The sequence below is a fragment of the Quercus lobata genome, chromosome 3, assembly GCF_001633185.2.
Source record: "Quercus lobata isolate SW786 chromosome 3, ValleyOak3.0 Primary Assembly, whole genome shotgun sequence".
Taxonomy (NCBI): domain Eukaryota; kingdom Viridiplantae; phylum Streptophyta; class Magnoliopsida; order Fagales; family Fagaceae; genus Quercus; species Quercus lobata.
The window spans coordinates 68,700,386-68,723,656 of NC_044906.1; the positions used below are offsets into that span (position 1 = coordinate 68,700,386).

General features: G+C 31.4%; 2 protein-coding genes and 1 long non-coding RNA gene across 3 annotated transcripts; all 3 read left to right on the plus strand.

Moving 5' to 3' along the window:
- Positions 1 to 6,564: 6,564 nt before the first annotated feature.
- On the plus strand, positions 6,565 to 7,515 carry LOC115978639. The gene is made up of 3 exons (XM_031100472.1): positions 6,565 to 6,764; positions 6,863 to 6,921; positions 7,095 to 7,515. The coding sequence occupies exons 1-3, from the start codon at positions 6,641 to 6,643 to the stop codon at positions 7,218 to 7,220; spliced, it is 309 nt and encodes a 102-aa protein (XP_030956332.1). The 5' UTR covers positions 6,565 to 6,640; the 3' UTR covers positions 7,221 to 7,515.
- Positions 7,516 to 18,305: 10,790 nt separating this feature from the next.
- LOC115982745 lies at positions 18,306 to 19,836 on the plus strand. Its single transcript, XR_004089721.1, has 2 exons — positions 18,306 to 18,588; positions 19,098 to 19,836. It is a non-coding gene; the product is annotated as an uncharacterized LOC115982745 (long non-coding RNA).
- A 962-nt stretch (positions 19,837 to 20,798) lies between these two features.
- Positions 20,799 to 22,822, plus strand: LOC115978843 (myb family transcription factor PHL8-like). Its single transcript, XM_031100716.1, has 6 exons — positions 20,799 to 21,278; positions 21,368 to 21,444; positions 21,542 to 21,599; positions 21,692 to 21,770; positions 21,865 to 21,934; positions 22,025 to 22,822. Exons 1-6 carry the CDS (start codon positions 21,146 to 21,148, stop codon positions 22,670 to 22,672), a joined length of 1,065 nt encoding a protein of 354 aa, XP_030956576.1. The 5' UTR covers positions 20,799 to 21,145; the 3' UTR covers positions 22,673 to 22,822.
- Positions 22,823 to 23,271: the final 449 nt, after the last annotated feature.

A 23,271-nucleotide genomic window follows, 5' to 3' on the forward strand; every position in this document is an offset into this window, starting at 1 on the left:
AAAAATGTCTAAAAGAAGTCAATTTTGGAATTCTTAGGTATCTAATAGTGGGGATGGCATGTCTTGTTTTGACCTTAAGCAGGAGGGAAATTCATGACACATTAAATTAGTCTTCAACCCCAAATTAAAAAAAAAAAAAAAATTACTATTTTTCAACTATCAGTCAACTTTTAAAATGGTATTTTCCTAGTTCTCAATTGCGTATCATTTTGATTTGGATTCAAGGCTTTAAGAGTTATTGAGAGTCAATATTCTAATGGTGTTGAAAATACATAAAGAGCAAGATGCTCTCTTGGAAACTGGCGGTCAAGTCTTTCAACGTAAAACGTTGTGAAAACGTCATCGTGCGTGTCAAATCTTCTAACAAGTCAATACCAAAAAAAAAATTAATTTTTTTTTTTAAATTACACCTTACTATTCTAAACTATATACTAAATTACACTTTGTACCATAAACTATTCAAATGCACAGTTTACACCCTAAACTAAGACACTTATTATACTTTGCACCTTAATATTAGTTTTACTGTTATCTTAGACGGAACTTTTATACACATGACACGCCCATGTGTTTTTCTTAGGTGGGACAAAGTTAAAAGAGAAAAACACTACTCTTCACAATCAATTAAACAAGAAGCTTCTTTCATTTTATTTTTTTCCAGCTCTCTCTCACTCGTACAGGTACAACCATCTCCCCAAATCAAAACCCTCTAACCCTAAATCCCCAAATCAGAAATATCTTCTACTCCACCACCGTGACACCATTGCTCCACCCTCTAACCCTAAATCCCCAATTCAAAAATATTTTTTTCTAGATCTCTCACACGTAAGTTGTTCTTCTTCTTGTTTTTGTTTATATTTAAGCATGCCTTAGTCTCCTGGTAAACGATTTTTACTAAGAGCAAAGGCATGCGTAAATATAAACTAAATTTAAAGCTCATTGAAACACAAATGGTAAGATAAATTTTATCAAAACGTGCACTAACAGCAACTTTCTCTGGAAACTATCCTCAACTTTCATTTTCACTAATTGAACACGGCGTTCAAGTTCAACATGTATAATCTAATTCAAAGGAGCAAATAATATGTGGTCTAATCAAATTCTTTAACATTCACAGTAACAACTCCAGAGTGTTCTTGAGATAAGACTACAAAGTTGGAAAAAATTCTTTTAGGTTACAGAGGGCAGTGCGGTTGTACTCGTAAGTGTGAGAATATCTGGAAAAATAATAGGAAAGAAGTTTTTGTTTTAATTGATTGTGAAGAGTAGTGTTTTTGTCTTTTAACTTTGTTCCACCTAAGAAAAATACATGTGTGTGTCATGTGCATAAAAGTTTTGTCTAAGATAACAGTAAAACTAATATCGGGGTGCAAAGTGTAACAAGTGTCATAGTTTAGGGTGCAAACTGAGCATTCGAATAGTTTAGTGTGCAAAGTGTAATCTAGTGTATAGTTTAGGGTAGTAAAGTGTAATTTACCTTTTTTTATTTTATTTTTTATTATAGATAATTGATAGTTATAGCACTTGCTAACAAAGGGAATTTTAATTTGAATACCTCAATTTTCAATACTGTTTGTCACTAAGCTTATGGCTTGGACCATTTTACAAGCTACAATTAAACTAGACCAATATTCTAATAATATTTTTCTCAGAAAAAAAAAAAAATCTAATAATATCACCTATAAACTTTTATGAAGCAAACAAACGTGTTATGATTCTCAAAAAAAAAAAAAAAAAAAAAAACGTGTTATATGTATTCTATCCAAAAAAAAAAAAAAATGTTATATGTATATATGTGAGCGTTTGTGTCGAGTGCGCGCATGCGTACCAAATATTCCAAACTACTATCGATCACATCTTTTATTTGTTATGATGGAATAAACGAATAAAAAAATCAAATCTTCTATCATATTTTTTGTGTTTCATTTTATATTCCACCAGTCACAACTTTTCATGTTTTATTCTTTACTATTCTTATAAAATAACTAAAGTTTAAAATAGAAGAAAAAAAAAAATCAGACATATTGTATACAACAATTGGTACAATTAAATGGAACATAAAAGGTAGGACAGAATAATACACACTACAACTTACTAATGTTTTGACTAGTTTTCATGTTTGTTTGAGTATTGGATTAGTTCAATGAAGCTGGGAATTTTTTTTTAGCAAAATCAAACTTCTTGTTAACTTCCTATTGGGCTTGAAAGCTTGATCTATTGTCAAGGAGGTTGAGCTATCATAAAAAGGATTCCCTTCATTTGAGATAAATCAGTTTTATGTTTAATATTAAAAATTAAAAGGCTAAGATTGTAAATTTACTTATCTAGTATTACGAGGTTGAGCTATCATAAAAAGAATTCTCTCCATTTGAGATAGATTCGTTTTATATTTAATATTAAAAATTGCAAGACTAAGATCATAAATCTACTTATATAGCGTTACGGTGGCTTCATGTTCATGACTAGATTACATTTACAATATGACTAGATCACATTTATAACAAGCAGGGAAAAAAGTGGAAAAGAAAAGTAGGAATTACAATTTGTGGTCGACATTGCACACAAATGAGTCATGTCAAAACAAATATATATGCTTTGAAAGAGGAAGAATTTCTCGTAGTGCTTGGAAAAAGGGTTTTCGTAGGTGGAAAAAAAAATCAAGTGGAAGTGTGGAACTACCTTTTTAAGTTTTAACTTTGTCATGATTCATGAGAGATGTCATGTCATGTCATGTCATGTTGCTTATGAAAGCAAGCACGAGGGATATTTTTTCTTTTTCTTCTTTTTTTCAAGTAGGATTTAAGTAGAGAAAACGACAATGTTAATATCATACATAAATATGTATTTCACCAAAAAAAAAAAAAACATAAATATGTACACTTTGTTACAATTCTATTAAATGGTAGACTGTTAATGATAAAAGAAAAAAAAGAAGTGAGTTGGAAAAAAAAAAGGAGTTAAAATGGCTTCAAAGGCTTTCAACAAATTGGCTTAAATTAAGAGGGCCACAACTTTTTTATTTTTGGCCGACCAGAACGGATTAGTTGGTCATAAAGTGCTTAAATTTGATTGCATTTACAATAGTGATATAGATGGGCTCAAACTTTATGACCAAAAACTCTTGTTATGATTATACTTGCTGAAAGCAGGACATTAAGAGAAAGGACTTGACTTATTCGAATAAACAGAACGAACAATCAGATTTGACAATTCCTTAAAACCCTAGTGGGCGTTTGTGTTAGACCATTATATTTAGGCATGCCACCTTCTCACTATTGGCACTGCAACTCTAATGAAAATGGTATCTAAGAATGAAAGATGTGAAATGAAAGTTGTTTTTGGTAATGATTTAAATATATGAACTCACGTTTTAAGGGAGGAGGTATTAAAGAAATTCTTAACATTCATCTAGAAGGAAATATAAAGTTGGTTGTTGAAGAGTAATTATTCAATATTTTGTGGACAATACCAACAATTATTTAATAGTGAATTCTACTAATTGATTTTATACTACGACCCACTATTCGCGTGAGAAGATGGGACATTATTCCATAAATATTAAATAATTTTCTAGCAATTCATTCTTCTCATTTAATAATGGATCTTATTGATTCTCAAAAAATAATAATAATAATAATAATAATAATAATGGATCTTACTAATTATTATACAAACCTTACAAATTGATGTTTCATCAATTAGGAAAAAGTAATTCATAAATTTATTTATTACGTTGTTGAAGTGACACTTATTATTTATTGCTACATTAGTTTGTAAACATTTTATAGTTAAATTGATTGTCGTTTTAATATTTTCCTATTATAAATTTGTGTGATATAAGTGGAGATATATAATTGTAGGTGCATTTTTTATAATTGTACATTGGGTTTTCAAGAAGAAGATAGCTGAAAGTTGAAGCTACTTGTCTGAAGGGTTTGATCAACAGAACTGTCAAGCAATGAAGGAAAAGTGAGCCACAGAGTAGTTCACTTGACCCTCACTCGACAGTTGGGTCGATTGAACTTGCTTAGAAAATTTTCCATATATATCAGAATTTTAGCCTTGAGTATAGCCATCCAACCATTGGTTTATAACCCTTTATATGCATGAAAATAAAACCCTAATTGATATAGAATAAAGGTAGGAGGCTATTGTACCCATTGAGAGAATTTCTTGTGTTTTCCCTACCTTCACCTTCTCTCATTGACCATCTTTGAGAGAACTTCACCAAAACATTTAGTGTAACCTTGAGTGATTTGGATTGCTAGAAAAGCACAAAGACTTGTTGAAATTTTCGAGAGGCCTTACCGCCTTAGAGTGTGTGAGAGATCAAACTTATGGTCACTGTACTCAACTTGTGTTTGGAGACTATGAAGAGAAACAATTAGTGTAGTTTGTTGCTAACAAGAGTTGGAAGATCGAGTACATGTACATTGTTTAAACGGAGGTTTAGTAACTTGTTATGTACTGCAACTATCTTCATAGTGGATTCTGTTGGAGAGTTTTTTTCCCTTAAGAATTTTTCTCCATAAAAATTTCTTTTCTCTGTATGTGCGTGCTGTGATTTATTTTCCGTTATGTTGTTCTTTGTGTTTGGTATTTAATTTGGATTAATCAATCACTTATTTCAAGTTAATTTCAGTAAGCCAATCTAGGGGTCTAAAAGTAAACTTTCAATATTGATTTTATTTGACGATACTTATGGTAGAATATGTAAAGGCTTTGTCTAAATTGATTTTACCCTTTGTATTTAACATCATTAGCTTATTTGGCTTTCAGTAATTGTTTTTATCTTTTTGTTGAAAGTAGACCAAAACATACTTATAGTTTAAAAAAAAAACAAAAAAAACTAAGAGGGTGTTTGGTAGAGTATTTTGAGAATTATTGTCTGAAGTTTTTTGAAATACATTATGTTATTCTTTGTGTTTGCAATTTAATTTGGATTAATCAATCACTTAATTTAAGTTAATTTGAGTAAGCCGTTCTAGGGGTCTAAAAGTAAACTTTCAATATTGATTTTATTTGACAATATTTATGGTAGAATATGTAAAGGCTTTGTCTAAATTGATTTTACCCTAAAGGAAATCTCCAATGGAATGTATTTAACATCATTAGCTTAATTAGCTTTTCAGTAATTGTCTTTATCTTTTTGTTGAAAGTAGACTAAAACATACTTATATTAAATAAATAAATAAATAAAAAGAGATTTTTAAATACTATAAAAAAACAAAAAACAAAAAATTAAGGAGATATTTGGTAAAGTAGTTTGAGAATTGCTGTTTGGAATTTTTTGAAATACATGTGAATTGTTGGTGAAAAAGTATATAAAAATATATAAAATATTATTTAAAACGTAGAAATATGAGATTAAACTCAATCACCAAATCCTAAATGAAAAAGTTGGTAGGAAATAGACCCAGTCGGATGCAACTTAATTAGAGAAAGAACTACTTCTCTTTCATACTTTATACTGTTTATTAGGAGAAGAAGAAGAAGATAATCATCTTCAAAGTTCACAATTTTTTTCCTAAAAAGTACCATCTTTGAATAAAATTTCAAACCTTTATATTGATTGACATTTGACACTATTTGGATTTTCTTAAAGCTGATGGCCTTTTAAAAAGATATTTTTTACTTCACCCCAGGGGTAAACACAGGACAAAAGTAATGCCAAATTCTCTCTCTCTCTCTCTCTCTCTTGTCATCCCCCACTTCCATGGTGATTGTACTTTCCAAACTGTTTTCAGTCTTTCTTTTATTATTTTCTTCTTGACATTTTCTCACGATGGAACTCCACTATAAATTGAACTATTGAACTCCTAGACCTTACTGACCTTAGAAAAGTCAGAGCTTCACCTTTAAATTAGTTAATTTTTTTTTTTTTAATTTCCTAGGCTACATAGTCTAACTTATCCCTTTAAAGTCACTTTTACTATTATTATTATTATTATTATTATTTTAATAATAATTTGATAGTTAATGAAGAAAAAAAAAATCTTAAAAATTATGGATGTGTTTCTCTAAATTAAAAAGTTAGCTTATTTTACTATTCAGTTTATTTTTACTATTATTTATGAGTCTCATTGTACTTTTAGTATTATTCAAGAGACTCGTTGTACTATTTCAGTTAACTTTTATTTTTATTTGCAGTACTTTCAGTAAAAAATTTTCAATTTCAATAAAATAAGTAGATTTCAAACAAACTCTAAAAGCACTAAAAAATTATTGTAAGTTGAACTTGAACTGCAAGGTTTTTTTTTTTTTTTTTTTTTTGCAATTTTTTTTCACTTTCAAGCAAATTAACTTAGCCAAAACATGGTGCTTAACAACTATTATTTGCACTCTTGAGCAAATCCTTGAAAGACACCTGAGGTTCCTTTCTTTTCTAGGCAGAAAGTTTGCTTTTTGTAGAGAAAGAGAGAGAACCGAGCCCCGGGAGTTTTTTTTTAATGGGGGGAGTAGGTTTCATGTATCCAAGTTTGGTAATCCTCCATATATAGTGTGCTCTCTGCCTTTTTGACTTTGGTGAAACAATGTATATCTGTCTGTGGCTCTTTGGCTTCACCAACCCCAACCTAAAAAAAATACATATTAAATTTACTTCACTATAAAAGCAGAACTATAGCTCAGTGAGAAACAAATGATTATCATCATTAACTTGTGTTTAATGAGAATGGCAGGCAATACCCTTCATCTACTTTTGATCATATTGATATTGGTTTTCTCCAACTTTTTCTTCTTGGATGCTGTCCCAATATTACCAAGTGAAGATCCAAAACTTATTTACCTATCTATCAATCTCAAAATGGTACTATTTCTGTTCTAGTTCATGCTGAAGCATTGCTTTGTTTTGTGATTACAGGAGGAAGAAGTCTATTGCATGCTAGTCAAGATATTGTAGCTTCTAGGAGTATTCACAGGGTATATGATCACATACTTCCTTGTTTATCTACTTTTTAATCAAGAATATGTGACACTCAGTATATATTAATTAGGCTGTTGATATATAGAGGCCAGTGAAGATGAAATTGCAGTTATGTTTTCATCTCTTTTTTCCCTTTTTTTGGGTTTGTTTGTTTGTCTCATGAAAACAGGCTAGCACAAAGCAATATGAGGAAGAAGAGCTCACCCATGGCAGGAATGATTTGGAATTCACTGATTATCCAGGATCAGGAGCTAATAACCACCACACTCCAACGCCACCAGCAGTGAAAGTCTAAGTTACTTGTTTAGTTCTTATTGATGCTAAATTTACAACCTTAAGTAAGAATTATATATATAAGTATAGTTGCTTGTGTTTATTAAGTTACTGTAATAAAAAAAGGGGGCAGAATGAAAGCCCACTTCAGTAGGAGGCAAGAAGAGTGACTCCATACATGTCTTCTATTGGACTGAAATAAAATTGTAATATGATCAAATATATAGTAGGAAGGACTTGGGCAATGTTTGTATTGGGAAAACATTTACACTAGTACCAACAAATGGTTAATCATAGTCATCATACTGTTACTGCTACATATATGTTTCTACCACAACATATAAATTCTTTGTTCAATATTTACTTCTAGGGTAGATTATAATTTACTTCATTTTGGTTGACAGGTTGAGCCTAACCTCCATGATGTTTAAAAAGTTACACTGCACCTTCTTATAGTTTTAGACAAAATTGATATGTTTTGTTAAACTATTGAATAATGTCACACCATCATCATTTAATATTCTAGTTGTATTCAGATGTTCTTCCTCCTTTTTCCTTAAATATTTCATCCAAAGTGTATCAATTGAATCCAATTCATGAAGAGGCCATAACCATTTTATTTTTTCTATAAAATAAAAAACTATGAAAAGAAAAGATTATAGACAACAAGTGTCAATTAATTGATGATGTGTCATCACTTGGTTAATTCAACTAAAATGTATCAATATAATCCATTTTATAAGAAGGCTTAGTATAATAATATAAAAGTCAATAGCAAATGTCTAACTAAGTCAAACTACATAGCCATAAATTAATTAATAGTTTACCCTCTTTACATTCATATACAATGTTTTATTATTAGTTTATATAAAAATTTATTCAATAGTTACAATGAGGGAGGAGGATATGAATTTTGGTTCTCTTCACAAGGGAGAACAAGCAATGCCATTAAACTTCGACATTTTTAGCTTATATATAATGTAGGGTCACATAATTTATGAGTTCTTCTTATTGGTTTTGAATTCTAAATTTATAAGTAAAATAGCTAGTATTTAAAAATCTACACAATAAACTAATGTAAGAAGAGTCCAAATTTAGTAAGGATGGATAAGGTCACATAAGTTTATGAGTTCTTTTTATTGGTTTTGGATTCTAAATTTATAAGTAAAATAGTATTTAAAAATCTACACAGTAAAATAATGTAAGAAGAGTTTGAATTTGGTAAGTATGGAGTGTAAAACCCATTTTTTACTCTATCCAATAAGAGATTATCATATCAACTTTTAGTTTAATTTTTGTTGTATGTGAAAGTTAGAAGAAAAGCTTTTTCTAGCATATGAATTAACATGAGAATACCTTCAAGTGTATTTGGGATTTTGGGTTTGAGAATAAAGTCCGAGAATAGTAAAAAGTTTGTGCTTGGTATCCTTAATACTAAATGAATTTGTAATTTATTTTTTTTGAGGAAAAAAACAAATTGTAGGCAATCGGCCACCAAACTATGTTTAAACCTTTTGCTGTTTTGCTTTATGTGTTCTTCTCCGACACATTCCTCTCGAGCATAAAAAGCAAGAGTTTTTATTTTTTTAATATATTTTTTTATTCCTAAATTTTCTCGAGGAAGCAAGGATTCTTCCACCAAGAAAGGGATCATATTTAAAGAGGATCGTAAGTAGTGAATTTGACATTCGATTCTAGTGACCATTCAGTTTGTTTATCCGAATGAAATACTTCGATACTAATCTATATATCACAAAATAGATACATCTAACTTTTCATCACAAAAAAAAAAAAAGAAAAAAAAGAAAAAAAAAAGAGAGAGAGTAGAAGAAGATATAGAGAATCAGTAATTATAAACATTATCTTATTGTCTTCAGCATTCATGCATTTGTCATTGTTTACATTACTGTTGGAGCTGGAATCTGAATATTTCTCAATCAATATAGTACTTTCTGATCAGAAATCCGAATATTAATCAATCAGTTATCAAAAGAATCATGTTCCCAATACTAATCAATCAATTACCAAGAGAACCTGTTATGTGTGGATGATCTGTGACTTTAACGCATTAGTTTTTGCGCGTCCTTTTCTGCTCCAAGATGAAGGTTTCCACCATTGAGGAACAAGCAAAAGCAATGAGAGAAAGAAAGAGAGATAAAACGTTAGGATAAAACCCTTGATGGTTACATTTTTATTATCTCAACTGTTCATCTTACAATGAACCCTAAATAGAGTTTATATAAAGATTGTGAGATAGGGTTAGGATTACATGGGTTGAGGAATTAATACAATTGGGTCTTCAGGCTAATACACATAAATCTGATATCTCTAGCTTGAGGGATGTGAGTCACATGACCAAATGTCAGGTCTAGAAGATATGCCACACCTTTTGTTATTCTATGATTCACCTTCATTATTGCTGTTGTTGTTGTAGTAGTAATGTGGTGAAAGTTCAAATGTTTGAGGATCTCGTGTATAAATGGACAATGATTCGTCCTTTTGTTTTGTTTTTCTTTTTCTATAGGTAACTTGAAGGAGAGAAAAGATAAAACCCATAAATGAGTGATATATATCGTTACGGTCATGGCTTACGGTGATATAGTCTCTTTTTCTTTTTTCAGTTAAATTATATATTTAGTTTCAAATTTTCATCTTTATTTTAAAATCGTCCTTATACTTTCTTATAAACAATTGTTTTTTACACTTTAAAATGTTAGTATTTGTATATTCCATAAAAATCCTTATCATTATTTGATGAATAAAAAACGTTGATAGGACAAATAAAATTCATGTCTTTAAAGACTCCATGTCATCAATATTGTGACCTTGATTTCATGAATTCAAATCATTACATCAGTATTTTTCATTTATTAGATGATGCTAAATAAGTAAAGGTATTTTTGAAATATTTTAAAGTTTGAAAACAATTTTGAAACAAATGTTAAAGGTCAATGACAAAATATGCAATTTAACCATTTTTTTAAAGTAATTTGAAAGAGCAATGGACCAACAGTTTGCTACATATATACATTTTAAGAAAGTATAAAAAAAGTATAAATGGCTTATCACTAGATTATACAATTTTCCTTTAAAAAAAAAAAAAGATTATACAATTTTTCAATATTACCCCAAATAATAGATATTTCCATTCTACCTTTGTTCTATATTAACATCTTCAATATATAACACTTCTACGGAGACCCCAAAATATTATGGTAACTCCTAAGATAAAATTTCTGGTTTTGCTCCTAATGTGAATCTCCACATATGGCAGATGGCTAGTGCATAAAAAGGTGGAATTGTCGGAGCAAGCTCCATATATGCTAGATGACCCCGCATCTCTAGTACTAATGAATCTCATACAATTCGAATACAAGCGTTAAGGCGAGGCAAATGAGGTGTTTGACCATTAGACTCCTATCGTGGGGTTGCAAATAGCTAGTGCCTAGCAGATGCATGAAAGACAATAAATATCATACAAAAGTTAGAACATGGATAATGAGCAAAGTAGTGACTGGCCATCCGTCATCCAAGTTATGTACCAAAACCCTAAGTCTCCATTAGCCACATCTAATTGATGAGTCCAACTCATGATGGGAATAGTTTGGAGACTTTATTATATGATTAAATTACTTATTTGAGTTTTTTTTTTTTTTCTGATGTGGAATAAAAATTCATTCATTATCAAAAAAGGTAATGTTATGTTTCTAGTCCACAAAAAAATGTATTAAAACCTTTTATATAAGATAGAGAGATAGTATTGTAAAGAATTTGGTGGAGTAGCTCTAGTGTGTGTTAAAGTTAGAAGAGATAAAGTTTTATCTAGTAGGAGAGAATAGTAATATGAGATGAAGTATCATTTGTGAGGTTTATGAGAATTTGTGTGGTTAAATTTGTGATTTCCATTAATTGTTGGTGGTGGATTTTTAGTTGGCGTTACTAGGTATAAAGTTTATTCAATCGTGTTAAAATTTGTTTGTCGTGATAGTATTATTTTATTATTTTACGTATAAGTTTTTATATATAACAAATTAGTATCAAATATAGTTTTCGTTCCCACACAACTAAAACTGGTTGGATTTCTATAAATGAAAGTGTTTTAAATAAATCTTTCCTAGATGGTGGCCATATATGCCACTAGACAATAAGCACAATATAGCCTTTGAAAAATATGGATGTGATCGAGGAACTTTTACCATGCTCGATCAAAAGTTTCTTGTATCTAAATTACTACTTGTTTTCCTTGAATGGCTTGGGCTTCCAAGGACTTGGGTATTATTTTATTTTAAAGTGCTAAAAAAGCATGTTAGGTGAGTAATCATAAAGATCAAAAGCATAGAACTAGAAAAACTAGTGGAGGAAGTGGGTCTGAGGTGGTAGTCACTACCTCTCCATTCTATCACTTTGATGTTTCTTTCATTTTAGCAAATGAGCATTTTGCCCAATAATAATACAACTAAAGCCCATTGGTACTGATTGGGTAGAACACAAGATTGCTTTCTTTCTTTCTTTTTTTATTGTATTTTTGCTAACGAGGCATTTATAGCTCTTTGAGAATGAATTTTAGACATTATAAGTCCACTGCAAAAGTTTATAGTTTATAGTATAAATTAATTCTGATTAGATATGTATTCCATGAAAAACATTGAACAAAGTCATCACAAAATGGTTAGTTAGGAAAACTGTTTTTTTAAATTTCAAATTCATCATCACGTGAAGGCAAGATAACCATCCACATATATATATTTTTAAATCAAATCATCCATTAAGTGATTCAAATAGGTTAAATGATAATAGACAATGGGATTAAAAATACATAAGAATAAGAATGATCATTTGAATCATTACTTAGGGAGATGGATGAACTTTTCTCTGAACTAGTTTAGACAAAAAATGTCCAAAAACATTTAGCTAGCATGCTATTTTTGACATTTATCTTGTATTGATATGGTCCTTGATTAGTCTTGAATCAAGGACAAGGACAACTGATATGCTTTAATCTAAGCCACAATTAATCAGAATAAGGACAATGCTAATTATGTGTACAATGTTAAAAATGTGTAAAATATGTTACTATCTTGGGGGAGATTTTAATTAAGTAGTTAATAATAATATATAACATATAAAGATACCACTTAACTTAAAAGTTTAAGCCAAGAGGTATGGACTCAATTATGTTATATTAACCACTCTTTTTTTTTTTCTTCATTAATATCTAATATGAGACTTTACTATTTAACCAACCACATGATTTACACGCGTATCACAACAAATCTCTCATTCTATGTGTGAGCTTTCTACAAAGTCAATTCTAGCACCTTAGTTAGTCTCCCCTTTGAATGTAAGTCTTTTTCTTAACAATACAAGTGTCATGCATTACTGTCACTATCACCAATAATATGCCATTTACTCAACCATAGGTGGGGCGAACATGGGAGTTTATGGGAGTCACTGATACACGTCTATTAGAACCCTTTTACTAAACCATGGGCGGAGGCACGAAAGTCTTCTTTATCCTACTTGATGGAACCATGAATGAACACTTGCCCGTCAAAACCATCAAAATGCTACATGAATTTCTGCTGATTAATATAGTGTTTGATAATAATAAAAACATATATTTATTGTAATTATCCGTTGAATTTAAGTCTAAAAGTAAATGTTTTATGTTCTGAAAGATAAAGATGAATGCAATGAAAGTTTCATCTATATAGTGAGTGGATATTCCATTGCCTAGAGGAGCATCTAGGCCCGGGAGTTGCAATGTTGATCATTGCAAAGTCGCCTTAACAGCCTAAACCGTCACTTCAATATTTTAAAAATAAACGGTGCGTTTTGACGCAGAGCGGGAAAAAGATGAAACGGCAGCGTCGTAGAGCTCTTAGTCTTACCTACCTTCTTTGAAACAAAGTGGAGAAATTTTTTCATTATTACCATATTTGTGTTCTGCTAAAGCTCAAGTCAATTAGCATGGCTTAACTCTCTCATTAATTAACATGGTTTCTCTACAGCCTCAAGAGCTCAAAAAATAGCTTACTAAAAAGAATCATTGGAATCTATTTATATCTCAACTTCAATCTATAAAAAAGAATATACAATCAATTTATTCCTTACAAAGAAAAACATGATCAAATTCAAAGCCTTTTTGCTATACATTTTATTCCCAATTTTTTACAAAATTTTTCTAGATTTCCATTTCATGTTCAGTTCTAGGACTAGGACTTAGAGAAAGAATCATTGGAATCTCTTGAACTATTAAAAGAAAAAAAATGACCCAAGTCTTTCTCTCAACCCTCTTCCTCATCATCTTTATACAACTTGCATGGAATACTGAATCACGTAAACCACTTGTTTGTTCTATCTTTTTCATGTTTTTGCTTATCACTCAACCCCACAGCAACTTTAACAGAACTAATGCCTAATAAAGAAAGTTCAACCAATTTTTAGCGAATAAGAAAAATCAACAAAGTGCTCATCCGAATGCATAGTAATACTACTACACATTCTCACAATGCCACACACTGATATAGTAACCTAAGGTACGTTTCATTTAAATCTTAAACTTTTAAAATATTTTATTTAAATTTTGAATTTTTTAAAAACATTTCATTTATATATGTGAAAAAAAAAAATCATTTAAACCTAGCTAATTTTATTTAAACTTTAAACTCTAGGGCTTCGAGTTTTGGATAAATTTTATTCAAATTTCAAATTTTGAAATAAACTTCATTATTAAATCTCAAAGTTTGAAATAAATTTCATTTAAACCAATTAGTTACGTGATGTTTAGCAATATTAACAATTTATAATAATAATAATAATAGATACAATGTTAACAAAAAAAATTGTGATAAAAAAGGTTTAAAGGAAAATTTTAGAAACCTATATTTAAAAGAAACATTTAAAATTTTAAGATTTAAATGAAATATTTCCACATTTCTAAGGTTGAAAAGTATTTTATTTTTGTGGGTTATAATTAGTTCAATGGTAAAGTCTCTTATTGTTAAATGAGATATGAGATTTAAATCCTGCTTACATTAAAAATAAATTGGGTCTTAGCCTGATGATAATAAAAAACAATTATCATGGAGCAAATACTATTACTTTTACTTTTTTTTTTCTCCCAAAAAAACAATTACCTTATGTCTTTACCTTTTACTAAAAAAAATCAACTAAAATTCACCTTGTATATTTTTTGTAAAATTTAAATGAAAAAGTAAACTATCCCCACCATTTTATAGTACAAAAGGAAATTCCAAGACAAATTCATCCCGTTGATTATCTTTACAACAGAAATGGAAAAATGCCATATCCACCACCATCAAATCCATAATATAACGTTTTAGCACGCATACTCACTCACTCATGGAATTATAATCATAGATTCACATTTCCTCTGAAGCCAAAGCCCTGCCCCAAAAATACCTCTCTCTCTCTCGCGCATGCGCACACACACACTAAGATGACCAGCAAAACATCATCTACACAAATCTACCATCTACGTGATATGTCAAAAAAAAAAAAAAACCAAAAAAAAAAAAAGGAAAAAAGAATTGAGGACTCGCTTGAGAGAGAGAAGTTAGGGTTCGAAGGGAGATCTGAGGTGCAGATTTGTAAGTTATTATTGGTAGGAAAAAAGTGATGTTACTCTTGGTTTTAGTATTGGAGAACCAGTAAAAGCTTATTAATTAAATTATTATTAAAAAAATTTAAAAATTATTGTGTTTGTATAGTATTATATGTATATGATAATTAGGTATTTAGTTTTACCCATTTTGCTCTATTATAGTAAAACACTATGACTAAATTTTTTACTCTATCACAAATATAATATGGTTATATTTATAATAAATGACTATAGTAGAATAATTTTCATTTACAAGCTAATAAAAGTTAGATTTACCAACATTGTATTGTTAAAAATTGCATATAACTTTTATTACAAAATGGAGTATTTAATATTCATATTACAAATACATTACGATTTTCTAGTCACGACTCACAAGGTCTAAAGGTTTTGCCCCATTTCTTGATATTCAAGTCTTTTTTGTAATGGTCCTCTCCATTCCCTCGCCTTGACCTCTTTTATGGTGGGTCACCAAGGGCTTTGGTAAGCCCCATGACTAATAACTGAATTGTTCGATCAACTGAAAGGGTCGACACAGGATTTTTCAAAGTACTCACTCTCTCATTTTCAAGGCTTGTTTAAAAATGTGTACGAGTTTAAATGGTTAACCATCACTTATGTATGGATGCACAATTTTCTTTTCACCAATCACGCTGTCACATCAAGAAATTGTGAAAAATTTTGTATTCCTAAACTTTTTTTTTCAGTAGGCTTTCCCAGAAGTTCCAATCTGTCACTGCGCATTTAATGCAGCATGAGCAAAAAAAGAAGAAGAAGAAAAAGGGCTCGGTTTAATGCTATTGGTACTGTAGTGGGCCCACAGGCCTTTGTTGAATCATGAGGCCTTATGGGCCCTCTTGATTTCAAAGTTGGGCTACTACTATAATAATGGAAAAAAAAAAGGGGAAATATGGGCCGACCTTTTCTAGTAGGACCTGTATAAGTAAATTATACTTTTCAAACCATAATAAACGCATACAAAGTCACAAGTATTGTAGACTCTCTGCTTGGCTGCCTTGCCTTCCATTACTTATGCAGGGTCAACAACTCTCTCTCTCTCTCTCTTAAAACAAACAAGAAAGTTCATTAAGAAGTGCAAATGGGTGCAAGACAAGTGTGTGGAATCTAAACAAAGGGAATCCCAAAAGATAAAAACAAACATGGGAACAGACAGAGAATGATAAATAAATAAATAAATATATATATATATATATATATGTTTTAAACAGTCCTAGAAATTTAAGAAGAGAAGTGGATCAAGGTCCTAAATTCCTTATCTTTGAGATTTTGATATCTGACATACTTTCAAGAATGAGGTCTAGGAGACTATGGATGAATTAATGGCTATGTTATCTTTTTTTATCTGTTATTGGTAGCTCTATGATAACAATGTTTTTTTTTTTTTTTTTTGAAAGATAGTCTAGGTGGAAATGTTATTTATGCTTATCCTCCTACTATAGATGCTGAGAAGATGAAGAAAAGAAAAGTAAGTTTGGAGTACTCTGATAAGAACCATTCCAAACTTACGTACCTGCAGAATTTCAAATTCTATATTCTCTCTTTCTTCTTGGTACCAAATAAAGCATTATCATTTCAGGAATCATTATCATGCTTTTTTCTGACGCAACCTTTCAAATCTTATATATATGGAAAACTGCTATGTCAAGGTCTTAACTGTCCGAATTATATATCAAAGCTGTATATATGTTGGCCTTAATTATCTCTACTTGTCAGGTTGAAAAAACTAGGAAAAAACAATTTTTTTCCTAATAACTACAAGAGTTGTGTCGGCACAACTATTTACAGCACTAATTATAGCTCTTCACTTTGAAAAAGCATGGTAATTAGAAGTTATAATTGAAGCATATATAGTACTATTGATAGTAATAAGTTTTCCATATTGGCTTTGAGATCTCCTGCACTTTGCTTCTGCCTCTATTCTTCAACAGGTTGCCTTCTCCATGCAAGTAATTAACCCATATGCTTTCTTTTGGGTTGAGTCATGTCAACCAAGAAGTATTATGGATATGGATGTACAATTTTATCAGGAATGAGTAATTCTTGCCTGAATTATTCGAGGGAATATTTCTGCATGATTCTATTTTGTCTCCATCAATCAAGTTGTGGGGTCTTGGACAAAGATGTTGTGCCTCATAAGATTCTATAAATCAGACATCACTTAATGAGATAAGTGACATTTACTGTCTTGGTGGAAAAATCAATCATCTCTACCACATATACGCAATGTGATATGTTAGATTCTTGCTTACATCTCTTATTGCAAAGACATAGATGACCTTTAAGTCTTTAACACCTTAAACCTTGCATCATCAGTTACCTATTTTGCACATGTAGATATTGGTGAAAAGTTTTATTACAACTAACGCAGCAAGTTGGTAGTTTTAAATACATTTTTTTGAGCTTCTTTAAGGTCTGGATTATGTAGCAAATTGGATTTTTTTTTGTGTGTGTGTGTGTGTGTGTGTGTGTATGCTTAATATAGTAAATGGTTTACCATTTGAAAATAGAAGTTTGGTGATTGATGTGCCTTTTCTGTTGAAGCTAGACCATGATTATTGTGTCTATGCTCCAAATGGGAGATGATTCACAGAGTTTTTTTTTTTTTTTTTTTGGAAACTCTACAAAAATAGAAGAACATTATTTTGTTCAATATTGCCTAGAAAACAGCTTTATTTTGATCTTCTCAATGCACTTAAAAATGAAACTCTTTCTCATGTTTAAAAAAGAATACAAAATGTCGTTTATGAATGTTCTGTTATTACTATTATTGTATTGTCATTTTTTTTTTCCTTAAGTTTTTCACTTGATTTGAATTTCCTATAGACCTAAGCTACCCCCACCTCCATATTATAATAATGATAGCAGTAATAATAAAAGAAGAAACTCCTATAAAGTTGTAACATTCATTGAAATATGACCACCATAAGACTTTGGAATGGAACCCGATGACAATGATGGCATAACCAAGGTTGAGGGGACATGAGTCCATTTGTGTATATGCTTCTATTGTTAATACTGATGCTGCATTTAGTTTGTTTTTACTTTCTATATTCTACTCCCACTGCAAACATTTATGTGCGACAAAAATATTTGTAAACGGTCATTTGAATGCAATCATGCTTATTCTTTTCCTTTCATGAAGACTAAGATCACTTACTATACAATTCTGCTATAGGCTCCAAAAATTTTACAAAAATATTCAAACCACCATAAAGAAAGAAGAGAGAGACTTACTGTGAAGTAGAGAAAAAGTAGTGAGTCCATGTAAAAATAATCACAGTTTACCACGTCAAAGTTGTGGCAGAAAAATTGCATATTATAGTTAATAAGTTAATAGATAGAAATAAAATTTATTGCTGACATATTGGTGACATCAGTTTTGAGTAAGTAAGTCTGTTTCTTGACATAAAATTTTGATCAATTTAATTCCAATTATTCTTTGGTGAGATAGTGACAAGTTCCTTTTGTTTCTCTTTTCCTGATTCCGGAGGCCATATTCTTCTCATCTTCTTTCCATGCTTTTAGATGTGTGAGATCTCTCATCTAATGGGACCCTTTAAAGAATAATAATTGATCATGAAGCACCTTTGTTTAAATGACTTTTGATTCACCGGACCTTCTCCTACTGATCTAAAAAATACCAGGGGGTCATTTGGCATCATCCTAGAATCTCCTTTACTTGTTATGGAATATATTAAAGTAAGAAAGTAGCTCCAAGTACAGCAGCTGGTTAAAGAGAAAGGTACTTCAATAACTCTTCCCTTCTTTTCTTGTTTTTCAAACATTCGGGCCACATACCATTAAAACTTGTCAATTATTATATTCCTTCCTTTGAATGTGAACTATGAGCTTGCCACTAAGGAATAATATTTCTCATGACAGAAGAAGCAGATGCTTGTTCAGGAAGAACCTCCCCTAGTGAATTTGGACCCACCACTTGTTTTGATCCATACAATGATCTTTCAATTAATATTTTTTGAGAAAATGGTGATAGTAACAGTTTTGATCAATGGACTTTTTCCCTTTTTCACTCTATGCTGACTGTTATGTGTCTTACTCTTAACTGTTTACTAACATGTGGCCTGTCAACTGACTAAGATCTTTCTGTAGAACAACAACATATTCAAAGACTTCAAAGACATCCATGTATATATATATATTTATCTTCTAGTTTGTTCATTAATTAATAGTTAATACTTAAGTATCTAAATTTTTCACCTTTGAATCCTGAGAAATTGTTTATCAATGCAGCAGACCAACTGAATGTTTGGCACTGAGATGGCAACACTTTGAAGATCAATCATTGGATTTTGATTCCAGTGATCAAACTCTTGACCGCAACCCAAGAAAATGTGAAGATTGATCTGATACAATTGACTTTTACGATTTGTTGTTGGCCATTGTGGTTTCCCTTTTTCTTTTTCTCTTTTCTTTTCTAGATGAAAATTTCTTTTCTTCAGTTCAGCCTTGGATATGGATTACAGAATTAAAGCTAACACTACCCTTTGGAATATGTTTCTTTTTGGGACTTTTATGCAGAGGAGTGCTATTGATTGCTTTCATATTGCAAGAAAAAGTCTGCAACCATAAATTATGTGGAACTTTTTGTCATTTCAATATGAGTTTGTGTTTGTCCCAATTAGAGAGAAAAGATTCAATGGAGATTGTGTTGCTTTCTGTGATTGTATCTCAAACCCAATGGGGTGCTGCGTAAGATATAGGAGCTTGTTACTTTTTTAGGTTTATATTGCAACCATGTGGGTATGCTAGTTCAACTTTAGGGTGTTAGTTATATAATACTAGAATTGGTCACAGAATGAGAGGTATCTCCAGGTATCTTTATAATTGAATTATGCAGAAGTTTGCAATGAAACATGCAAGTTCAGTCTTGAAAGAATAAGAACTTATAGGGTGTTCTCTTTTTTTTTTCTTTGTCCTCTTTTGTATATGCCATTTGATGGCTGGATGCAATTGAAATCATTTTAGAGTCTGAGCCAAAAAAGGATCTTTGGTAATGTTGGGTCTTGGATGCTCATATATCTGTAAGGCAGGACACATCACACATTGATTGATATAGTACCCATTGGTGCTATTAATACTGTATGTTAAAAGCAATGTGTAGTAATGGCCAAAAATTGACAGCCTCTATATAAAACTCAGGGCCTGAGATTCCCTTCTATTTGGATAATCTTGCAATTACATGACACCATTTGGTCCAATTTTCATAAAAGAAAAAAAAAAAATGGAGGATGTGGTTACGTGGGAAGATCACCTACAAATTCAATAAGAGAGCTAATTTGATTCTCTTTTGCTGGAGTACTTTAAGAGAGAAAAAAAAAATAGAGTAAGTTTGGGTCCAAAAATCTAGGGTTAGATTCTTTGATTCCTCCTTCCCTACTAAGAACAAAAAGAATCTGCCAATCAGGCCACTCTCTTCTCAGGAAAGAAAACATAAAAGAAAAAGGGAAAGGTAAATTAAAAGAAAAAAAGAAAGAAAAACCCATTTGTTATTCCCTTTCAGTCATCAAAAAGAAATATCCATACCTTATCCCCATGAATTTATTTATTTTCAATAATCAAATACAATAAATTTAATATTTTTTGCCACAACTTGTTAGTCCAACATTACTTTCAAATGGAACCACTACTTATATACTTTTATTGTATACCAATCATAATCACCACCTCAGTAGTTGTGGAAAAAATTTTTATGGAATTTGTTGTTTCTTTTAGACATATTGATTGATTGATTTATTTAATTTTTGCTTCAAAGCTTCTCATAAGTCACAGTGCTAGGAAAGTTGCACCCATTATTCATGATGGTGGGGCTACCTAATTCAGTAGGGAATCAAGCACAAAGAGGTAGAGAGAGAGAGAGAGAGATTGGAAAACAGCAAGATAAAAACAAACCATACACTTTTCCTCTTTTCTCTCCTTTTAAGACTCAAATTGAAATGTGTTGGCTTTCTCTGTTTTTGCTGCATCAGAGATTCTCTCTACCTCTTTCAAGTCAAAGAAGCATGAAAAAATACATATTATAATAGAGGAAAAAAAGAAAAGAAAAAGGAAAGTGGTATGAAATGGGAAATGAGAGAAAGGAAGAGCCACAGCTCATGGCATATATTCCCCCAACATAACCCCACTTATGTTTCCAGATATGGAGTGAGAACATAGGACAGGCCAACAACTCCTCCAAATTATAAAGAGAACTATAGCTGCCACATATCCACCCAGAGCTAATCAAAAACCAATATTTATGTTTCAGTCATCTACCTCTATATCTCATTCACAAAACACATATGGGTCTGCAGAATATGCAAAATCAGAACATGAATTTGGTTTTGTCCACTGATGCAAAACCCAGATTAAAATGGACTCCAGAACTTCATCAAAGATTTGTTGAAGCAGTGAATCAACTTGGAGGGCCAGACAGTGAGTCTAGAAGCTTATTGATCCCTTTGTAATATTTTAGTCATAGTATATACTATAAAGTTTCTAATGTCTTTTTATATATTGGCCAGAGGCAACACCAAAGAGTTTGATGAGGGTGATGGGAATTCCTGGCTTGACTTTGTACCATCTGAAGAGTCATTTACAGGCACTTTCTCTTGACAATGATTCTATAGGTCTTTGTTGATTATATAACCAAACATGAAAGCTGAACTGTAAGTGTATGTTTGTGTTTATTGATGCAGAAATACAGGCTGGGGAAAAGCCAACAGTCAGAGTCCTGCACTGACAGCAAGCCAGAAGGTAACTTTGAGGAATCAGATAAGGCAATTATAGCATGATCCATTGATTTTCTTCTCATTTTGGTTTTGATGGCATTCTTGTTATTGGTGCAGATTACAGAGAGACTCAGACAACTGATGGGCATTTCAGTAGGGAAATCACCAGTGATGCAAACCACAATCAGAATAATGAGTAATAGTTAGAGATAGATCACATCTATTTGATGAATTTGGATGGAAAATGATAATCCCAAGAGCTTCTATTGATTAAGTGTTGTGTTTATCAGAAGCTTGCAGATTGCTCAGGCTCTCAAATTGCAAATGGAAGTGCAAAGGAAACTGCACGAGCAGATTGAGGTATGACGAATAAACCGATCCCATTAGCAATATGCAAATTTTCAATTTATGTATCATTACATCCTGATCATGTTAGAATTCTGTTTGCAGGTACAGAGGCATTTGCAGCTGCGAATTGAAGCCCAAGGGAAGTACTTACAATCAGTACTAAAGAAAGCTCAGGAAACGCTTGCCGGGTATAATTCTTCTTCACTGGGAGTAGAACTTGCCAAAGCTGAACTCTCTCAGTTAGTCTCAATGGTTAACACTGGCTGCCCCAGCTCTTCAATCTCAGAATTGACAGAATTAGGAGGTTTGAGTTTAAAAACTGTAGAGAGGAATCAAATGAGAGGCACAATATGTTCCATGGAGAGCTCCTTAACATCATCTGAAAGCTCTGGGAGGAAGGAAGAGAAGAGACCAATGAAAGAGAGTGGTGACCTCCAAAAGTCTAATACAACTACTCTTGAACTTTCATTAATGAACATACACCCAGAAGACAAGCCAAGGAGCATTGAAACAAGCAATCAAGCTAGTGGGAAGAAGAGAACTGGTAGTGCCATTTCTAATACTACTTGTGTAGAGCAACCAGTTGCTAAAAGATCACCAAGTCACAGAGACAAAAGTAGCAACCAATTGAGAAAATCTGGATTGTTGGGGACACTAGATCTCAACAGCCAATATCAGAATGACATTGATTCAGGTCCAAAAGCAATAGACCTGAACTGCAAGGGAATGGAACAATGCAATGGGTTTTAGTCAGATAGCCTATGCAGCAAACTTGATTCTTAGAGCTAAACTTTTGTTAATAGCCTATGTATATTGTTATATGTATGGACCCTCCAAGAACTTTCGAAAGTGTATTCATATTAAAAGAAGGTATTATAATATATATATTGCTTGGATAGATCTCTCTCTCTCTCTCTCTCATTTTACCATGCATTGCCAAGGTTCTATTTGTGGCAAATTATTAATGACTGACACAGAGTTCCCCAAGTTTTTACTTCAAAACTTAGTTTATGGGCAGCCTCTCAAAAAAAAAAAAAAAAACAAGGCTATCTTCCAATTACCTCTCCTAAACCCACAAAAGTAGGAGTTTTATGCACTGGATATGACTTTTTCTTCCCTGTAATCATAGTTTTAAGCGAAATTCTCAAGTTTTGTTGTATCCTGTTGTGTTGCTGCATGTCTCATGTCTCTACCCCATCCCATCAATCAGTGCGCACTATGTTCCCAACAAACATTCTGACCTAGACAATTCCAGTATCTGCTTGAATTCTTTTTATTATAATTCTCAAGAGACAGTAAAGTAGGGCATGTTTAACGTTTTAAGTATAATTTTCCTCTACATGTTCCAA